The sequence below is a fragment of the Megalopta genalis genome, chromosome 13, assembly GCF_051020955.1.
Source record: "Megalopta genalis isolate 19385.01 chromosome 13, iyMegGena1_principal, whole genome shotgun sequence".
NCBI classification, from domain to species: domain Eukaryota; kingdom Metazoa; phylum Arthropoda; class Insecta; order Hymenoptera; family Halictidae; genus Megalopta; species Megalopta genalis.
In genome coordinates, this window is record NC_135025.1 from 5701040 (window position 1) to 5720177 (window position 19138).

The following is a 19138-nucleotide window of genomic DNA, read 5'->3' on the forward strand; positions in this document are numbered from 1 at the left end:
GTGTCTGAATAGATATCGGCCTTCGGAAAGCTGTTCATAAAAAAACTCGAAATTGCATAAACATCTGCAGTCCAATTATCAGCTATTTCAATTTCAAATGAAACTTGGCCAGGTTTTGATAGACCGGATATACGGGGATATTCGGGGCGAATTTAACCGTCATGCGCGTGGGGCCTTTGGTGGCCGCCGAACGAATGACGTCACGAATGGCGTAGTAATACACGAGACAGGGAGCGCATGGCGAGTGGAGTGTCCGCAGAGGCTGCGCGAACTGGGAACTGCTTTCGATTGTTGGCGGGCGCCGCCATCTTGGTCAGTGAGCTTGCGAGTGGCTGTACGACGAGGTGTACGTATTTCGGTGAAACGAGGATTTCGTGCGATTTCCCTGGAACCTTTCGTCCGGCCCGTGAAATCTAGAAGCATCCAAGATGTCGGAACGGGAGGACAACGTTTACAAAGCGAAACTGGCGGAGCAGGCGGAGCGTTACGACGGTGAGTAGATATTTTCCGGGAAAGGACCCGGCTTGCGCCAAAATGAAATCCACGAAATCGGACAGACAGACAGAGGAGAGCACGGCCACAAAGAGAAAGGAGGTAGAACACGATCCTCGTGGGTCGCGACCCTATCGCATTCCGAATTTATTCCGACAGAATCGGGAACTGCCTCGACGAACAGACACATAGTCATAACCGTGATATCGTGTGTCCAATCGGATCTGTCAAATGTCGTGGAAACGTCAAATACGACTAATCGCCGCAATACGATATCGAGTCGCCGGTTCGACCGATCGGTCTTTCTTTATTCCTTTATTTTAAAAAAAATGGGCTGGCCCTTCGGTTCTGTCACCGGTTCCCTAGACTCTGTCATGGTATTTCAAATTACACGGACTTGAGACGACTAGGCCGCGGGTAGTCTCTAAACCTTCGGAGAGCTCGACCTTTCTAGAGCTGTGCATTGTTTCATCGAAAGCTGGTCAACGCCGTTGCTAGGCGTACTGTCCGTCTCGAGTACTTTAGGAGGCCTCACGGCAGATAACTGGACAAAGTCGGTCTTTCACCGACGCATGTGATGCATAGACACGGCACGGCTCTTACCAATCGCCGCCGGGTTATACTCCTCTTTCGACACGTAGTAATGCGTGCTTTGCTCGTGGTATTCGGCCTTGAAAACACAGAGAAATCGCTCGACCGATCGAGCAACCGATCTATCGACTATGCTTTTCCGGTAGATCGGCTCGCGTTTTCCTAGGCTACGTATCCGGTGTCGTTAATCACCAGCCATTTTCCCCTATTACATGCTCTACGTATCGTTCTACGTACTTACGTTCGCAGACTGTAGAAATTATTATTTTGCTCTCTTGCGAAAATGGACTTGCAAATGTGGATATACAGAGACTAACTAAGAATAACCGTTAAATCTTGTAATTTCTTGCATTTCTTTCCGCACAGAGTTTCCTTCTCGCTCGATCCATACCAGTAGTTCGATTGAACATTTGACATTTATCGTGTGCATAAATGTAGTCTGTCGATTCGTGAACAGGGTCTATTTATTGTCCACCGATTGGTCGGTCGAAATCGGCAGACAAGCGATCCCGTTGTCACGTGACATGTCGAAAAGATTTCCCTTTTACAATGGTTCTAAACGAAACAAGATTAATAACGACGAGATCGTTCATCCGGTTTTCAGAATTTAGTGCTTGCGTGGGCACATTATTCGAGGCAGACACGTATTAGCCGTCATAGTATGATACTAACGGTTCGGTAATTGCGCGCGCGGCCGCGCCTGAATCCATCAAATCTGGAACGTTTTTTATTCGTACAAGTATTTCGAACTCGGTATTTAAAATCGCAGCGTGTCGTTTACGCCCGCGATTCCCTCGACCCGACTATAGGGTGCTGTTTCATCAATTTTTTAAGATACACTCGGGTCTGGATCGACTCCGTGCATCGTTAGACAAAAATTAAAACATGGAAATGCGTGCACACGCACGATCTTTCCGTCGAAACAGGTAGCAAGCCTGGAGAATGACAGGGATGGAAGGGAGAGGAGGCGATAAGCGGGCTGAATGAGAGAGAGGAGAGGAGAGCATAAAGGTGGGGAAGGGCGATGGGCAAATTTGAGGGTTGCGAATGAGAGACCAAGTACGAGAGAGAGAAAGAGAGAGAGAGAGAGAGAGATCACGACGGAGGGTGAGAACGGTATCGGGGTGAGAGACAGCGAGAAGGTGGAGAGAGGGAAGGAAGAGGGGGCCATAGTAGAAGGAAAGTATTGATCTGTGCTCGCTATATCCTACGTTTCTGTAGACCTCCATCATTGTATACCGCGTTCACGGTAATTTTTACCCGGAACCACCATGAACTTGAGAACTATCGATGAGAACATTAATTTCATCGGATGGACAACGAAGAAAGATGATTTTTATAGGTTCGATCATTGCGTTTTATTCGATGCAACTTCAGTGATATTTGATTTATTCTTTACAGTCGGAAGTCGTATGTTCGTTCGACGGGTAGTACACGACAAAATGTTAACCGAAACTGTTTCTAGGTATTTATTTAACCTGGTTTCAGCCCGGGTTCAATCTGACCGTAGATGCCACCACCATGACGCCACCCTTGTCTTTTACGGGAGGACAATAAAAAAAGAGGGTGCATAGATATCGATTCGAATCGATAGACGTACAAGCAGGGTAAAGAAATGATTGCATCGACAATCTTTAGGTGATCAATTAATTGTTTCGTGATTTGTATTTTTGTTAGTAAGAGTCGTTCGAGAGTCGTTCGTTACGAGAAAAGGAGTCTTGGAATTCCGAATATAAAGGCCGTGTCTTTAATCTGTCTCGTTGTCTCGTGTCTCTTTAATACCATTTTTTTCACCCGGTTATCGGTCTTGTTTCGTGGACATCAAAAATTTCGCCCTTACCCACAAATGCGACACGGCAATTTTTAACAAAATACGACTTGGATGTTCTTTTTTGAACGATGGAATTCCCTGATCTCTCCTTATTGCAACCGGGGAAACATCAAAATACTTATACACTGCGTTTCAAAAGTATATGAACGATTACAATTTCACTGAATTAATTTTTTTATAACGAATGTAGAATGCATATTTGTTTGAATAAATAGTTTTGTAAATATTTGCAGGTAATTACAATTAAGAAAATGCTCACAGACTTTCAAGCGATAAGTGTATGTTTCGATCGATATCATTATTCTCGCATGCTTCGCACCTATAGGTAATAAATACATAATAGTTAACAACTTCCTTGGAAAGTTCAAGGGGCAGCAGGTTAATATATGTATGCTCGCGCGCTCATCTTCTCACGCCGAAGCTCGCCATCATCCCCAGATGAAACTAATAATATATCCACGCGGGGTAGCTACATATTAATAATCGATAAGTCATTTCCAACTCATTGCTCTGCCATGATTTTACATAATATTCTTCGGGCAAGTATCACTTCAAAATAACAGATCCTTATTAACACGAATCAACGATATTATGTTTTTCAGACACTGTACTAACCGTCCGCAAAAATCGGCGACCCTCTATCGTTGGGGACAATTAATATCAATTTATTTGCCAACAATATACGAACAATTTCAATGTTTCTCTTCTATAAAATCCGACTTATAATTAAGGAAGTGTTTCCACATAATTTCATGAAGCAGCAAACGTTGCTTCTGTTTGATTGTTTCGCGTGTATTTATGTTGAGTGGTTTTCACTATAATGGCATCGTTGTCGACGGCTGTGGCCGTCGATGTGATTTACAGAGATGGTTGAGGCGATGAAGAAGGTCGCTTCGCTGGACGTAGAGCTGACCGTCGAGGAGAGGAACCTTCTTTCTGTTGCCTACAAAAACGTAATCGGGGCGAGAAGAGCTTCCTGGAGAATAATCTCGAGCATCGAACAAAAGGAGGAGAGCAAGGGCGCCGAAGGCAAACTCGAAATGATCCGTCAGTACCGGTCCCAAGTAGAGAAAGAACTGAAAGACATCTGCGCCGATATCCTCGGTGTCCTGGATAAACATCTGATTCCATATGCATCCACTGGCGAATCGAAAGTCTTTTATTACAAAATGTAAGAAGCCCTGTACATTCACAAATGTGTCCAGATTTTTAGCACTTTTTACTTACTGGAAGTTTAGCAATAGGTTTTGTTTAATTGCCGAGAATTTTCTTCTTTCATTCTTTTGGGAATAACAATTCCCGAGAAATAGTTGAACGTCTTAAGAAGCCTTTCCAGTGGTTAAAATACTAATTAAAATGTAAAGAACTGCAATATATATGCTTTATCAATGGAGATAATATTTTCCACAGTTTGAAAAATATACTAGACTCTAGTAGGGAATATTTTAGATGTGCTTTAAGCTTGTTTTAAATATCAAGCTTCTGCCTCGCTAGCGTGCCGGCGTTGATTAAAAGGCATTCAATGCGGAAGAGCGTTTCGTTTCGGTCACTGGTTTTTGAGGTATTGGTTTTTAAAACTTGCTGCCGTCTGGTTCGATAATTACTGAGATTGAAATATGATTTACAAATAACTGGCAGTAAAAATACTATTAGTTTAAAAGTCGAAGCTATTACTCCTTCGCTTGATTTTAACAAGGGGCGACTGCGGCAATATCCCTCCCGCGAATACTAACTTTTATTGAATTATAGATAAATCAGATACTTTCTACATGTCGGCATCTCATTAAATTTAATACTCTGATGAATATTAATGCCAGGTTACTAGAAAAAGAGGAAGAGGGGGAAACTGTACAGGGCGTATATCCTAACCAGACTGTTGATGTTTGTGTAAATTCTCATCCTTGAGGATTAATTTGTGAAAGCATGACGCGTAAATAGAAACTTATTACGTTAAACTTTTTGAAACTGTTGTTTTAACATCGAAGTTTCTATCAAACGCTAAAAGCGATTAGTATGTATTATAATTATAATTCAATAGCTGTATGACAAAAATCCTGAAGCTGTTTCATTCAGCGTTAATGAATGTAACTTGACTCACTGAATGATTGTGACGAAATAGAAGGAAATGGAAGGAAGAAACGAAGGTAGAAACGAATGTAGAATGTCTAATTGAATGTAATTGCAGGAAGGGCGACTACCACCGTTACCTGGCCGAGTTCGCCATCGGTAACGACAGGAAGGAGGCAGCAGAAAACTCGCTAGTGGCTTACAAAGCGGCCAGCGACACCGCGATGACAGACCTGCCTCCGACTCATCCCATCCGTTTAGGATTAGCGCTAAACTTCTCTGTATTCTATTACGAGATACTGAACTGCCCAGACAGAGCGTGTCGCCTAGCGAAGGCAGCCTTTGACGACGCGATCGCGGAACTAGACACTTTATCCGAGGATAGTTACAAGGATTCCACCCTCATTATGCAGCTCCTCAGGGACAATTTGACTTTGTGGACGTCGGATATGCAAGGAGAAGGTTAGTATGGTCCCAGAAGACAGGAACGCTTTTTTAGCACTCTTTGAAACACTTCCATCAGGCCGTCGGAGAGTGGCATCGCGACGATCAATAATATATATTGCACCTGGCGTGATAAAATCTTCCTTGTTATATAGAAGATTTTATCGCCCTGTTCCACAGCTAGCTAGCTAGTTTGTCTATCAAAATTTTATTACGAGTTCAATTATTTTTTAAACACCACGTTTAATCTTGTAACGGTGGAGATCTTTTCGACCACATTGTTACGGTGTTAAAAATTGTATTCCGGACAAAGAATCACTACTTTGTAATTTAGAGTTTGAGGCCGATCGTGAAAACCAGGCTGCTGCTATATCCACCAACGCTTGAACATAGGCATACATCCCTTTTTAGTCACCTGGTGAGCAAACCCCATCCCTTCTTGTTATTGTCCTCATAATGTTAACACCTTCACACGTCAATTACCGCTCCAGCAATCGATACATTGCTCACTTTCATAATGTGCATATCGCATAATGAGCGATAGCGAATGTTTATTAACGACTTTCCATGTTCTTGTACAGGGGAGGGTGAACAGAAGGAACAGCTGCAAGATGTGGAAGATCAGGACGTCTCGTAACTCTAACTGTAGTGAGTGTTATATTGCGTATATAAAACTGAGACACAGAAGAAATACAAAAAAACTCTTAATAACTCATAAGCAAAAGAAAACAACTCGGCAGGTGGCAGTTCGGGGTGGGATGGGGAGATCTTTAGCGATTGCGTGGCCCTAAAAACACGCACGTACGTACGGTTAATTCCAAACAAATAAAAAAACCAAACAAATCATTCGATATAACACGCATTGAATTTACGAAGCACGCAGAAAGTACTTCTGCAAAGGACACGCACCTTGCGGTAAGATAGAAACGGGAGACTGCAAAACAAAATGCATTTAGAGGGGCACTTTTCTTTGCCTTCTTCGCGATATACTGAGAGAAGAACCATGAGCAAGCAAACGAAAAACAAAAAAATGCTGTCTTTACATTTGTGCATGCCTGGCCAAACAAAAGCAAACGAGAACCAGAAAAAAAAGAGAAAAAAAACGAATTAACGTGGACGATGTCGAGAACGTGTTACGAGTGGGGCGTACACGCGTGTATGGCCACCAATATAGTAATAAAATGGAATGTAGCACGCCCCCTCAGTCCGTTGGGACGACGATCATCCCCCTCGCTTTCATCGGTTCCAGTGAGTGAGAACGAATTAACAAGTGTGTCCTACAACGTTTTACGAATAGTGAAAAAAAAGCATATCTGCTTTGATGTTTGACCGTCGATCGAAGTGCATTATTGCGTTCGTTTGTTTGACCCGCTCCCTTCGGCCCCACACCCCTTCCTCGCCGATTACAAATCAATCTCCTTCCCCCCCGGCCCATCCTCTCGATTTGTCCCTTCTGCTCGTCCAATTCCCCCGCTTTTTTACTGCGCGCACGATCGCTCTCGCATACCACACGAAGTTTAAATCCAATGTTAATTGTATGCGCGGGCAAAATCGAATGTAAAATCGACCGTTCGTCCAAGAACGAGCAACATCGTTGTCCGCGGCGAGAGCGAAGACACGCGGCTTCACCGATTTTCCCTTCGGTGTCATCCACCAGGGCTACCAACTGCTTGTCTTCGGCCCCGCCGTCCCTCTAATAAGATATTACCGAGATATGTACTTCCGAACGAAGTCCGAATCCCAAGTAATTTCGTACGCGCGTAGCTCCCAGCATTATGGGTCACGATACCCTTCGTGTAGCCGTGGTTCTGTTTTGTCAAGAAAATGATGCGCATATGCAAAAGCGTCGTACTTAATGAAACACACGCAATAATTAAATAATCAATCATTTTAGCAGGCTCAAAATTTTTCGTTCGATTATCGACACCAAATAATAATACACAAAGCGAAAAGAGAGGAAAAGAACGTTGAAATACATGTGCGAAAAAACTGCAACCGTCTTCGACAATGTCGAACATTTTCTTTCCACTCACACCTTCGAGCCTTTTTCGCGATAAGAGAGACAATTACATTTTTTATTCTACCTTTACTTTCTTTCTGTTTACGATTCCGTTCTTTTCTTTCAAATCGACGAAAAGCATGGAATATTAAGATAAACCGAAAAGAAGTGTTAACGGTAGATGAACTTTTTTTAAGACGATAAAATCGAAACAAAAAGAGTATAATATAAATTCCGTTATATCATCGTTATACACACGAACAGAAGAAGCGAAAAAACCAGTAGCCGTCTAGCTAGTCTGTAATATTATGGTTGTACTTTTTCATACACCCCATTGTGTAAAACTATAAACGATCGCTGTGGTATTACCAATTACAGAATAAACGATTGTATCCCGACTTTATTCGTCCGCGCTCACTTCACACGCCGACTCACTATCCTCGATTATTCCATTGCGTTTTCTTGGTTCGTGTCTACCCGTTCGTAGCGTTGGTGTCATCATTGTTTTTCCCTTTCTCATTCTTTTTTCATTATTGTATCCGTGAACCATTCCGTCGATTTTCATTTTGAGAATAACATTCCAACGATAGTAGACAATCCGTTCGTTAGTCTGTTAGCACGAAATTTTGTTAAGTATGGTAAAGAAGTAAGTTTTGCGACACGATGTCGACCATTCGCTCCGTTCAAGTAACCAGCTGCGGTTATTTTTTCCGATAAATTAGCACATAAAAATTTATATTTGCATAAAGATATGCAATCTAACTGTTACTAGCTGTCATGTTGATATCATTTTTTTACCGCAAAAGAAGAACCATCGGTGCATTACAAATTGATTGTTCGTTTATTAAATAAATAGTGAACCGCTGATGTGTGCTTATAACGGGAGAAGGGCGATCTTGGTGATTCGTGTGTAAAAAGCGTGCAGCAAAAAAGCGAGGCATGTTACATGAAAAAATAAAGACGGAAGGAACCGCGCGCAGATAATCGAGTTCTGCCTAGAAAATCGGTGTGCATTATCGTGCCCCCCTCCCCTGTATTTAGGTATTAATAACGATAAAAATTGATAATCATGTTATAAAGTACGTTACAAAGAATAACTCAAAGTAATATCAACGGCACCGTAAGTAAGTATATGCGAGTAATTTTAAGAACGTAAAATTAGGGTATCACGACGAAATCGATTGACGTGATTCGTTTTCGAACACACCATTGGAGAAGAAACGAGAAATAAATAAAAAAAAACGGAAAAAAGGAACGACTTTTAGATGCGTGTGACCATCGAGAAACGTAGAAGATAACACGCAGGAATGAAGATCAAGAAAAATAGAACGGAAAACTGCGCGATCGAGAATACGAAAATGGAAGAACAGTGGAGGGACCGTAAAGAAAATCGGGGATCCATCGGCATAAGGAATTATATCATAGTAAATGCGCGCAAGTGTTGGAGAGATTTAGGTACAATAAAAATTTGTCAGTGGCAACGAGCGGTGTAGTGGATTCCAAACGACGATAAACTGTCAGATACCTCATCCAATTACTTGCTTACACGATGGATTAAAAACAAGATGAAGTAGTCCAACCGCGATAACAATTAATGTCGTCCACGATGTAGCGTGACTCATAAGCGAATGAGAAAAAAAGTAAATGAAAACTTGTAGAGTGTTCCCGACTAACAGTAACAATCGTAGGTAGACTGTCTGGTCGCCTGGATTGTCCGTAGGACCTACTAAAGGCGAATAGACGATCGGTGTATCGATTCAGACCGCTTTTAAATCTTTTATTCAGAATCGTTGTACGTGTTTAGCCGATTTTTACAAAGACACATCTACTTACTCCATCTCTTACTAGATGTACTCTGCTTGCTCTTGTCTCTCTCTTTCTCTCCATCTCTCTCTCTCTCTTTTTCTCACTCTTTCTGTATTATAAATATTAGTTATCTGTAATTATCTTCAGTTCATTCCATCTTGTCGCTAACCCAGTTCAAGAGCGAATAATTAGACTTGGATATCAAAATTTATCGTCATTTGGGAGGAGGCTAAATTTGTCTTTGTTTTTATTTTTTACGAACAATTTTTTCCCCAATTCGCATGCGTTCTCACACACTTCTCTGTACGTACTACAATCGATACAATTTTACCGGATACGACATTTTTCTGTAAAACCACACACGTGAAAGCTACAAATAAAGTAATTACAACTCTCTATTCGTTCAGTATATTATATATAAATTAAATTATACTATACTATATAAATTATTATATATTATTAAATTATATATATATATATTAAATTGTACTGTACATTAAATGTAAACAATGCATGTGCGTGATATCAAGGCGTTTTCATTGTATGATTCACTTTGCAGAGTGAATCATCCAACATTAGAGCCTGCGATGATATCTCTCGCGTTCGTATTGAGCGATTGATTGTTCTTTATGATATTAGTCTAACGAGAAAGTTCGTCGTGATTAACAAACGCCTCGGCTGTCCATTAACATCCACCTGTTTCAGAATTCGTTCCAAGCATTTCAATTATCCGTTCCAATCATGATCGGAGACAGGCTTGGGCTCAACGCCTTCGCGTCTATTTATCATCGAGCGCTTTTCGAAGATCTCATTAATTGATCGTTCGTTCTGCGCCTGGCAGATTTTAATTTAATGCTACGTAATATGTCAAGTGAGATGACTGGCCCCGGTATAGTATTTCTTCCATTTTCCTGAATTACAAACATCTCCCTTTACTCAACAATTCAAAACACAATTTTCAGGTAAAAATCATATTAGAAGAAATTACGATACTTAACGATAGAAGAAACCATCAGAAACTTGGAGATGATACATTGTACGATATTATTGAAACAGAGAACATTTTTTGCACTTTATAAATTACAAATGTATTGGGACATTAAGAGTGTAAATTCATCCCCCAAACAGCTGCGGAGGATGTGATTCCTTTTTATAACGCGTTAATCCTCGCTGATTTACCTTGGGATTTTTAAATAACAATCCCCCTACCCCTGAGTGTCCGGTTGACTGGCAACGAAGGCTGAGAAACAATTAAGTAGCAACTGAAAATTGTGTCGCTCTAATAAGCGTATGATTCATAAAGTGTTCCCCTTAAGGGTTTGCCTCGTAAGTACACTAAATTGGTGATGAAAGAGTGAACGTTGTTTCTGTGGTTTTGATATTAATTTTTAGACCTCGTTCTCTAAATAACGAGAACGAGTGGGACCGATCCTTGCGATTTATCTTAATATTTTGTGATGCTTTTTTTTAGGATCATCTTCAACGGATCTTCGACGGTTATAGCTGGCCTATTAAGCGACGGTACTTTCTCGAATAGTTCTTTTCGAGTAGTCGGTGTGATTGTTTTTAACGGCAACTGAAATAATGGAGCCGGAGAAGAAGGCGACGGTGGTGGAAATATCGCTTTCTTATGTTTTCTGCAATGTCTTCAGCTCTTCAATTTATTATCTCATTGTTTTCAGCCAACTTACTATTCTTGTCTGTTGCGGCCCTCCGCGGCCAGTGTAACAGACAAAGCGTCTGCAATCAGATTATCTTAATCACTTAAAGATCTTTAGCGTCAGCTCCTGCTCATCAGTTGCAAAGGGCACAGATTCCGGGAAATATTCCTCTTAAAAACCCTAAAATAAATTATTCCCATTACCATCGATCGCACGAAACGAACTTTATCTCTGCGTCGATTAACCATCCCCTATAATATAAGATAAGAGTAAAATTATAACAACGACAAAGGTGCTAGCAAAAATAATCTTTATTTGTTTTACGTTCAGGGATTGTTTTATTTAAAATTGTCTACATTAAATTTCGTGATTCAGCATTGTGTGTTTCTTTCTTAATTGAGGTCTATGAATATTGTTCGTATAGCAATAAAACCGTTCGCTTTGTCTTTCGGTTCTTGTTCGTTTATTTACTGACTCGTAACGAATGAATTTCGATCTGTTTTATACAGTGTACAAGACGGGCTTATCTACTGATTGGCATGTCGAAAGGATTCCCCTTTCGAATACAACGATTCGCGTACAACGCGAGGATTGTTGTAACGAATACTGATAATCGTCGATTCCTTCCAGTTCATGGTCAATCACACCTCTATCTAGTTCCAAATTGGCAGTATTCACTTCTTGTTCACGAAATCCTCTCCTTTCTGAATATTCTTCTTGAGTTCCGGAATAGCTTCGTCCAATAGCTTCTTCTCGTAGTTGCTGAGAGTGCCAAGGCCAAGATTCTTTTCAACTCCTCCTTTCTGAAAGTAAATATAAATCATACATTACCCGTAGAAGTTCATCAGGCTTTCGTTGAAACATTCTACTTACGCCCAAGACAATAGGTGTCGAGAAGTATTTCGACGGTGTAACGTCGGACTTAACGTAAGAACACTCAATAATACCCTGTTCACCATTAAGTGCTCTGACCAACGACAAACCGAATCGAGCACCTGCGTATGCCATCGACAACGTGGCAGAGCCTGTACCCGCCTTCGCCTTAACAACCTCCGTACCCGCTTCCTGAATTCTTAGAGTGAGAGCCTTCAATTGATCCTCGGGAAAGGAGACCGATGGCTTGCATTGCGAGATAAGTGGGATGATAGTGATACCACTGTGTCCTCCAATAACCGGTACCGATGTCTTCTGTGGATCAAGACCCTAAAAAACCATGGATCAGATACTATGGTCTTGAAACATTGAATCTTATTGTGTACATATATTTTGAACTAACTTTAGCTTCGGCAATGAATGTATTTGATCTGACAATATCTAGTGTGGTTACACCAAATAATCTTTTAGGATCATAGACACCAGCCTTCTGCAATACCTCGGCAGCAATAGGTACTGTACTGTTAACTGGATTTGAAATAATCGCAATAAGTGCTTTTGGAGAACTCTCTGCCACAGCCTGAACAAGATCCCTTACTATAGATGCATTTGTATTAAAAAGATCATCTCTGGTCATTCCTGGTTTGCGTGGTACACCGGCAGGTATGATAACTACCTATAAAAAGTCGTATGCAAATAAGAATCTTATATAATTATACATACATATATACATGTATATAACAATCTTGAAGCTAAAGGAATTCAATATCTACAGTAGGAAATGGCATGTGGCTACTGTGGTGTGTAGTGTAGGAAACGTACTTGAGCTCCTTTGACCGAATCCTTCAATTCATTAGGTCCAGTGAATGCCTTTACTTTGGCTTTTGTGTCCATATGTGAGAGATCTGCAGCGACACCTGGTGTGTTCACGATATCGTATAGAGATAATTCGGTAATGAGAGGAGACTGTTTCAAGAGCAACGACAGCGGCTGACCGATTCCACCGCTGGCGCCCATGACTGCGACCTTGGCATCGCGCTGAAAGATAAAGCAGGAATTAACATGGTTCAAACGCATTTTTTTATTGTCAGGGCATTCTGATGATTTACTTCTTTGAGGACGCCAGATCTAGTCGCACGCGGGTTACCAGTAACGTCAATAACCGCATTGAAGAGCATTCAAACGAACGCATTGTCAGTCGCAAAGTCAACCGCATTACCGTCGATGCTATTGTATAATATCGATTTAATTATACTCGCAGTAACGGTAGATAATAATAATTCCATTTTTTACACATCATTCTTTTCGCGAGACCAAAAGTGGTTGCATAACAATTCTGAATACATATCTACTATTGCGAAGATAAGCAATCGACCGCAAAAATAAGGGTCCCAAGTCTCTTGAATGATTTATATACCGTGCGAAATGTAAAATGCAAATTATACGTATAAAAAGACTGGTTTGTTCGACCGGCAGTGTTTATAAATCTCTTGCGGGACTTACTCTGACACTCGTCGAGAGCCCCTTGGCTCCTTGTTGAGCGACGGATAATGTTGGCTTCAGAATTCGTGGCAGCATGTTCAGGCAGCGGAACTTCGGGTAGTAATGTAACAGTAACGGATTTCAAGTTCGAGAAGACGACGTTCGATAACCTTTCAAAGACACCCTGATGACCTCAATGATGTTCCACGTTCGTTCCCATTCTCTTCAACCAATCAGTTAGCTATCCACTACAAAATACGTTTGCAACCATGCGCGTTTTCGCATGGATTATTTGCGCACGTCTCTGACTGTTGCATAAAAGGTGATCGGGCGGGAACTTTTGAAGAAAGCCATTAAAAATGTGAAAGCCACATACAAACAAACGTATATTTTTTTTAAATCATGTTCAATCATATTCGAAAGTATGTATATTTAACGTATGTACTTCACTCGTCAGACAGTGTTCATTCAGAATTATGAATGCATAATCGCTATTAACAGTCGACGCTATTTGCATACGTACTAACATGTACTGAAAACAATGTTTGTACATACATACATACAGATACATATATATTTACGATTGAGACAAGAACATTAACAATATTCTATGAATACGTTATAAATTAGAAATGTTTTTATTTTTGAGCTCCGTCAAAAAGTTCGTGGAATGTAATTTAGTTTCAATTCTGTTGGTACATAAACCATATTTAATCAACCCGGCACAGTCGTTGGTTTGTACATGTCCGGTTGTTTGCAATATGATTGTGTATTCGTTTACCTAAATTTCTGGGAAATTCGAGGGGATTAATAAAAATGATAAAAATGTGTTATTAAGAAACTGTGTGTATAATTATTGTTAGATACAATAGTTACGTTAATTTGGTCAATTCAATATGACAAACGGTAAGTTCGTATCGTTTAACCTATAACAGTAAAAAGTTTAGTCGTACAAAAATGTTTAAATATCATTGTATTCGTTTCAGAAATAGAAACAAGCTTGTTGACAATTGTACTGGACGTGAATCCAGTGCAGAGAATAGTGAAACAAGAAACAAAAGTGTTGACACAATGTTTGGACTCTACTATCGTTTTTGCTAATGCACACTTGATGCAATCGTCTAATAACCAATTAGCTATAATAGCGTGTCATAGCCACGGGGCAAGATTTTTGTATCCTTGTGAGAAACCTTCGGAAATTCGACAAATTGATGGACAGTATGAAAAGTTCACTATGGTGGAGCGCACTATCAGGCAGCAATTGCAACAAGTAATCAATGAAATTTCTATGGACAAGCCTTTAAATGGAGAAAGCCTGCTATCGGGGGCGTTGACCATGGCACTCTGTTACGTAGCAAGATTAGAAAGAGAAAAAGTTGCTGGTCAAAAATTATATTCTAGAATACTTGTGATAACAGCTAGCAATGATTCGGCTACTCAATACATGAACTATATGAATATATTTTTCACTGCCCAAAAAATGGTTCGTTAGTGTATCGCTTATTAACATACATGTCATATAATTGAATAAGTAGCTAATTCTTGTCACTTTAACATGCAGGGAATAATACTGGATGTCTGCAGTCTGGATCAAGAATTAACATTACTTCAACAAGGCTGCGATATAACTGGTGGAAATTATTTGAAAGTCCCCCACTTAAGTGGTTTACTACAGTACTTACTAGTAAGGAAAATATAGCATTTATTTGCACTTTTTACATATGCTACTGGATGTATATCTGAACCCCAGAGTCGAGGGTTCATTTAACTTTTGATATTTAAGAAGAAACATTTGTGTCTGTTTAGTGGATATTTCTGCCAGATCCGAATGTTAGAACAAAGCTAGTACTTCCTCCACCTGTGAAAGTGGACTACAGGGCAGCATGCTTCTGCCATCAAGAACTAATAGACATTGGCTATGTCTGCTCCATATGTTTATCAAGTAAATGAAATTCAACAGTATTCCTTAGACATTTTTAATGTAAATTCGATACATTGATTCATTGATCTATTTTTACAGTATTTTGCAAATTCAGTCCAATATGTACAACTTGTCAGTAAGTATTTTAATAGCGTTGATCTATTACAATTATTTATATTACATGTACTTGGGAAATTAATTTACATTTTATCATTTTTTTGCAGCACAGTGTTCAAAATGCCAGGTCCTATGCCTATGAAAATGAAAAAGAAGAAGAAAAATGTGGATATAGTTCATTAGTTGTATTTAACTTAGAATTTTTTACTATAGAAATTTTCTATCTAAATACATATTTTCTCACCATACATCACATACGAAGGAGAGTAATTAATATATTGGCTGTGAAGTTATAGATCTTTAGAGTAGTAAACTTTATCTACAGTTCGTTTGACTTTCTGTTAAAACTCTTTGTACTTAGGTTCATATATTTTAGCCATTCGGAATTCATTGTGCTTAACGATTAAAAAATGTCACTCTCGAATATTTTAATACCTAAGAGTTAAATTACTATTATTACCTACTTGTATTGGGGGAAAATTGCAAAGGATGTAGAAATATTTATGAAGAACGATGAGAAGAAGAAATGATGTAATTAGGAATCCCTGAAGAAGACGAAAATTACTCTAGTGCACAATAAATGGCCTCAAGCGGATATATAATCCATCGATCTTTCTGATAAAAAAGAATTTGTGCATTTCTGTATGATACACGTAATGTAATAGACTAGAATATTTCGTATAGCGCTTACAGATCATAAGCTTAATTACTTATAATCTTTGTAGAATTGTTTTGCCTCCAGTAATAGTTCGGTGAATTCGAGAATGATGCGACTATCATAAATATAGGTAGTCTGCTCAATTTTGTTAGGATCCATTATCAAACAGATAGAACAAAAAATCCAAGGCCACAATTGTAGTCGCGCTACTTGCTTTACAAGTGCTAATACCTTCTGACTGATTTGAAGTCATGAGTTGAATGAAGTTTCTTCACGTTGCGACATTGTCTACTATTTCTTGTGGTCGTTGCATATTGTTTATAATTCTATTACGCGGCGATACAAGTGGTAGTAACTATCTGTTTTAGCAACTACCAGGCTCTGAATTAGTTCTATCAGTTATGGTAATTATCATTCCTTAAATATGAAACAATTTTTACCAGTTTATACTTTGTATATAATATTTTCAACAGGCTAAACCAACAACTTGTAAGGAAGCCATTCAAAGATGGGAAGAAAAAACTGGTTTAACCGCCAGTGAACAGACTGAAATCAACTTGTCCTTTCAATGGCCTCCTATTGAGAAAATGGACAACAACTTAGCAGCTCTAACATCTGTACAGTTAGTATTTAATTATTTAACGTATAACCCCTTGATACAGTTGCAAAAATCTTCTGTACTTTAGAAAATTATCTCTCTCAACAAACATGATAGAGAAGATCAGTGGTATCAATTCCTTGAAGAACTTGAGAATTTTATCTGTTGGGCGCAATTACATCAAAACATTTTCCGGTTTAGAAGCGGTGGGAGAGCATTTAGAAGAATTATGGATATCTTACAATCAGATCGAGAAAATTAAAGGTGTAAATGTTTTGAAAGCCCTAAAAGTCCTTTACATGTCCAATAATTTGGTGAAAGACTGGGCGGAATTCAATCGTTTGCAAGAAATACCGCATCTTGAAGATCTATTGTTTATTAACAATCCTATCTGCGAAAACGTGGACGTAGAATTTTGGCGTAGTCAAGTCACCAAAAGACTGCCCAAATTAAAGAAACTGGATGCTATACCCATTGTTTAAATATTTTTAAACGAGTACGTTCAATCTAATCGTAATTTAATGAATTCTATATAGTTAATAAAAAGTTGAATCTTGTTAAAAATCTTGCAATAAGATTGCACAACATGTATTTACATAACACAGTATGTATACATTTATGATACATTTTTTTTCATCAATTATGATACATCAGATTGATATCATCTCCTCAGTGAGTAATTAGTAATTCTCAACCTTCATGTCATTCAGACCAAGTTCCTCGTTCTGTTCGTAATTCCTTTCATATTTGGTGATCTTCAAACCAGAGTCGATTCCATCATCCGATAGACTTTGTATGTAGCTGTTACCAGCTGCATCGTCTAATATCAATGTTATTTCTCGCTTTCCTTCTAGTACCTCGTCTAAGTGCGATAGGAACATTTCCATTTTCTTCACAACTTCTTGATCGCTGCTGTCCCCAGTAAATGCTGTTGACGACGATAACTGATCTTTGACCGCCATTAAAATACCCTCGACGGTGGTAAATCGTCCACCTAAAGCGGCAGGTCCGATTTCCAGTTCCAATTCTGGTATTTGCATATAACAAGTTTCCGATTTTAATAGATCACGACTGAAGTCTTCTTTTCCTGCAACGGTCACTTCTATTTTCACTCCTTGGGATTCAATACCTCCCCCACTTTTAACTTCGTTAGTTCGATGGCCACAAGATTCGCAGACTGTTGCCATGATTACCACCTCTTTAAAATGTGGTATATCTAAATAATAAATTAAGGATGATAAAGCTATTTAGTGAGAGCGCAAAATTAGTATTAGCTTTTGTGAAAGGATACTTGTCATTTTCATGTTAGTTTCACATGGGCAATTACATTCTGGGCAGTTTGTTCCAAACGAAAGAACTTCACCCTCGATTTCCTCTAATGTGTATTCTCCTTCTTTTATAGGTTTCAGTAGAACATTGTCTGAATTTTCGTTGTAGATCCCTAAAGTGTGATCTTGTTCTGTTGTTCTCTTAAATCTAACAACGGTGCACTTTTCATCCTTCAAGGGTGCATTTGGATTCTCTATGTGAGACTCCCCTGATATGTCCTCGAATGTAATAGTGAAAGGTTCATCCAATGATCTCAACTTCCTTAATTTATCAAGAAACTGATCAATTTGAGCAGCTGAATGTGGATCTTCTTTTTTTCTGGCAGGTTGGTCTTGTTCTAAGCCAGTGATCGTTCTTTGTATTATACCCTCTATTGTTGTGATTTCACCTTTTTGTGATCTGGATGGAATCTCAAAATCCAGAGATGGAATTTTCACACTGGTATAATCGGACTTGATGACTTGACGATTCAAGTCCTTAAGCGTTGTAACTTGCAATGTTATTCTAATCCCTTTCTCTTGAATTTTTCCACTATTTTGTATCTCGTTATTCTGATAGCCACAATGTTCACAGTCGAATGACATTACCACAATATCCTTATAATGTGGAATTCTTGTCAACAGTAATCTAGTGCTGCCCTGTTAAATCATATTTTGGTTATAACACATAAGAAAGTATACCGAAGATTGAAGTACATTACATTTTGACCGCAATTTATGCAGAGACTCTCGATCTCTGTAATTTCTGGCTCTGGATCGTCTGCCGTCAAATTACGAAATAATGGTTTTATTTTTTCTCCGATCATCGTTTTATTTTCCGCCATTTTTAGGTTACATGTATTTCGTATGTCTGATCCGTGATAAAGACCTATTTTTAAAAAGACCAAGTTAAAGACATCGATTTCTGCTTACATTGGTTCCGTATTTTCGTTTCGAAGAGAATTTCTACCAGTGCAACGTGTGTTTGGAAATTAAAACCATCACCCGGTTTATTCCAAAACATAATATGTAATCAAAATATATTTCAGTTCTACACGTGCTAGGAACTTCTATAGTACAGTCACTAGATCTGGATACAGAACAACAAATATCTAGCAATTAAATTACTAGACGTTCAGGCGAGAAAGTAACTGAACACCGTTTTCCAACGCTCTAGTGAAAAGATCTCGAAGCTCCGATCTTGAGCAACGTTTGTAGATCTTAAAGCCAACTTCAAGCGTAGCATTTGAATCTGTTTGAACGGCATAATAAAACATCTCATTCATGGTAT

At 39.2% G+C, this 19138-nt stretch overlaps 5 protein-coding genes across 5 annotated transcripts; 3 read left to right on the forward strand and 2 right to left on the reverse strand.

Annotated features, from left to right (window-relative positions):
• Positions 1–112: 112 nt before the first annotated feature.
• On the forward strand, positions 113–9628 carry 14-3-3epsilon (tyrosine 3-monooxygenase/tryptophan 5-monooxygenase activation protein epsilon). Its single transcript, XM_033477340.2, has 4 exons — positions 113–492; positions 3779–4085; positions 5100–5443; positions 6007–9628. Exons 1-4 carry the CDS (start codon positions 429–431, stop codon positions 6060–6062), a joined length of 771 nt encoding a protein of 256 aa, XP_033333231.1. The 5' UTR covers positions 113–428; the 3' UTR covers positions 6063–9628.
• Positions 9629–11184: 1556 nt separating this feature from the next.
• Positions 11185–13409, reverse strand: Mdh2 (malate dehydrogenase 2). Its single transcript, XM_033477337.2, has 5 exons — positions 13268–13409; positions 12587–12802; positions 12168–12440; positions 11765–12094; positions 11185–11694 (listed from the first exon to the last, which is right to left on the reverse strand). Exons 1-5 carry the CDS (start codon positions 13340–13342, stop codon positions 11566–11568), a joined length of 1023 nt encoding a protein of 340 aa, XP_033333228.1. The 5' UTR covers positions 13343–13409; the 3' UTR covers positions 11185–11565.
• Positions 13410–13787: 378 nt separating this feature from the next.
• On the forward strand, positions 13788–15716 carry Tfb4 (transcription factor B4). Its single transcript, XM_033477339.2, has 6 exons — positions 13788–14152; positions 14233–14729; positions 14808–14930; positions 15053–15188; positions 15267–15303; positions 15392–15716. Exons 1-6 carry the CDS (start codon positions 14143–14145, stop codon positions 15465–15467), a joined length of 879 nt encoding a protein of 292 aa, XP_033333230.1. The 5' UTR covers positions 13788–14142; the 3' UTR covers positions 15468–15716.
• A 150-nt stretch (positions 15717–15866) lies between these two features.
• LOC117224413 (dynein axonemal light chain 1) lies at positions 15867–17181 on the forward strand. The gene is made up of 3 exons (XM_033477342.2): positions 15867–16346; positions 16416–16564; positions 16629–17181. The coding sequence occupies exons 1-3, from the start codon at positions 16344–16346 to the stop codon at positions 17020–17022; spliced, it is 546 nt and encodes a 181-aa protein (XP_033333233.1). The 5' UTR covers positions 15867–16343; the 3' UTR covers positions 17023–17181.
• Positions 17093–18960, reverse strand: Zpr1 (zinc finger protein Zpr1). Its single transcript, XM_033477329.2, has 4 exons — positions 18818–18960; positions 18570–18736; positions 17832–18507; positions 17093–17756 (listed from the first exon to the last, which is right to left on the reverse strand). Exons 2-4 carry the CDS (start codon positions 18690–18692, stop codon positions 17221–17223), a joined length of 1335 nt encoding a protein of 444 aa, XP_033333220.2. The 5' UTR covers positions 18693–18736; positions 18818–18960; the 3' UTR covers positions 17093–17220.
• Between the last annotated feature and the right edge of the window lie 178 nt (positions 18961–19138).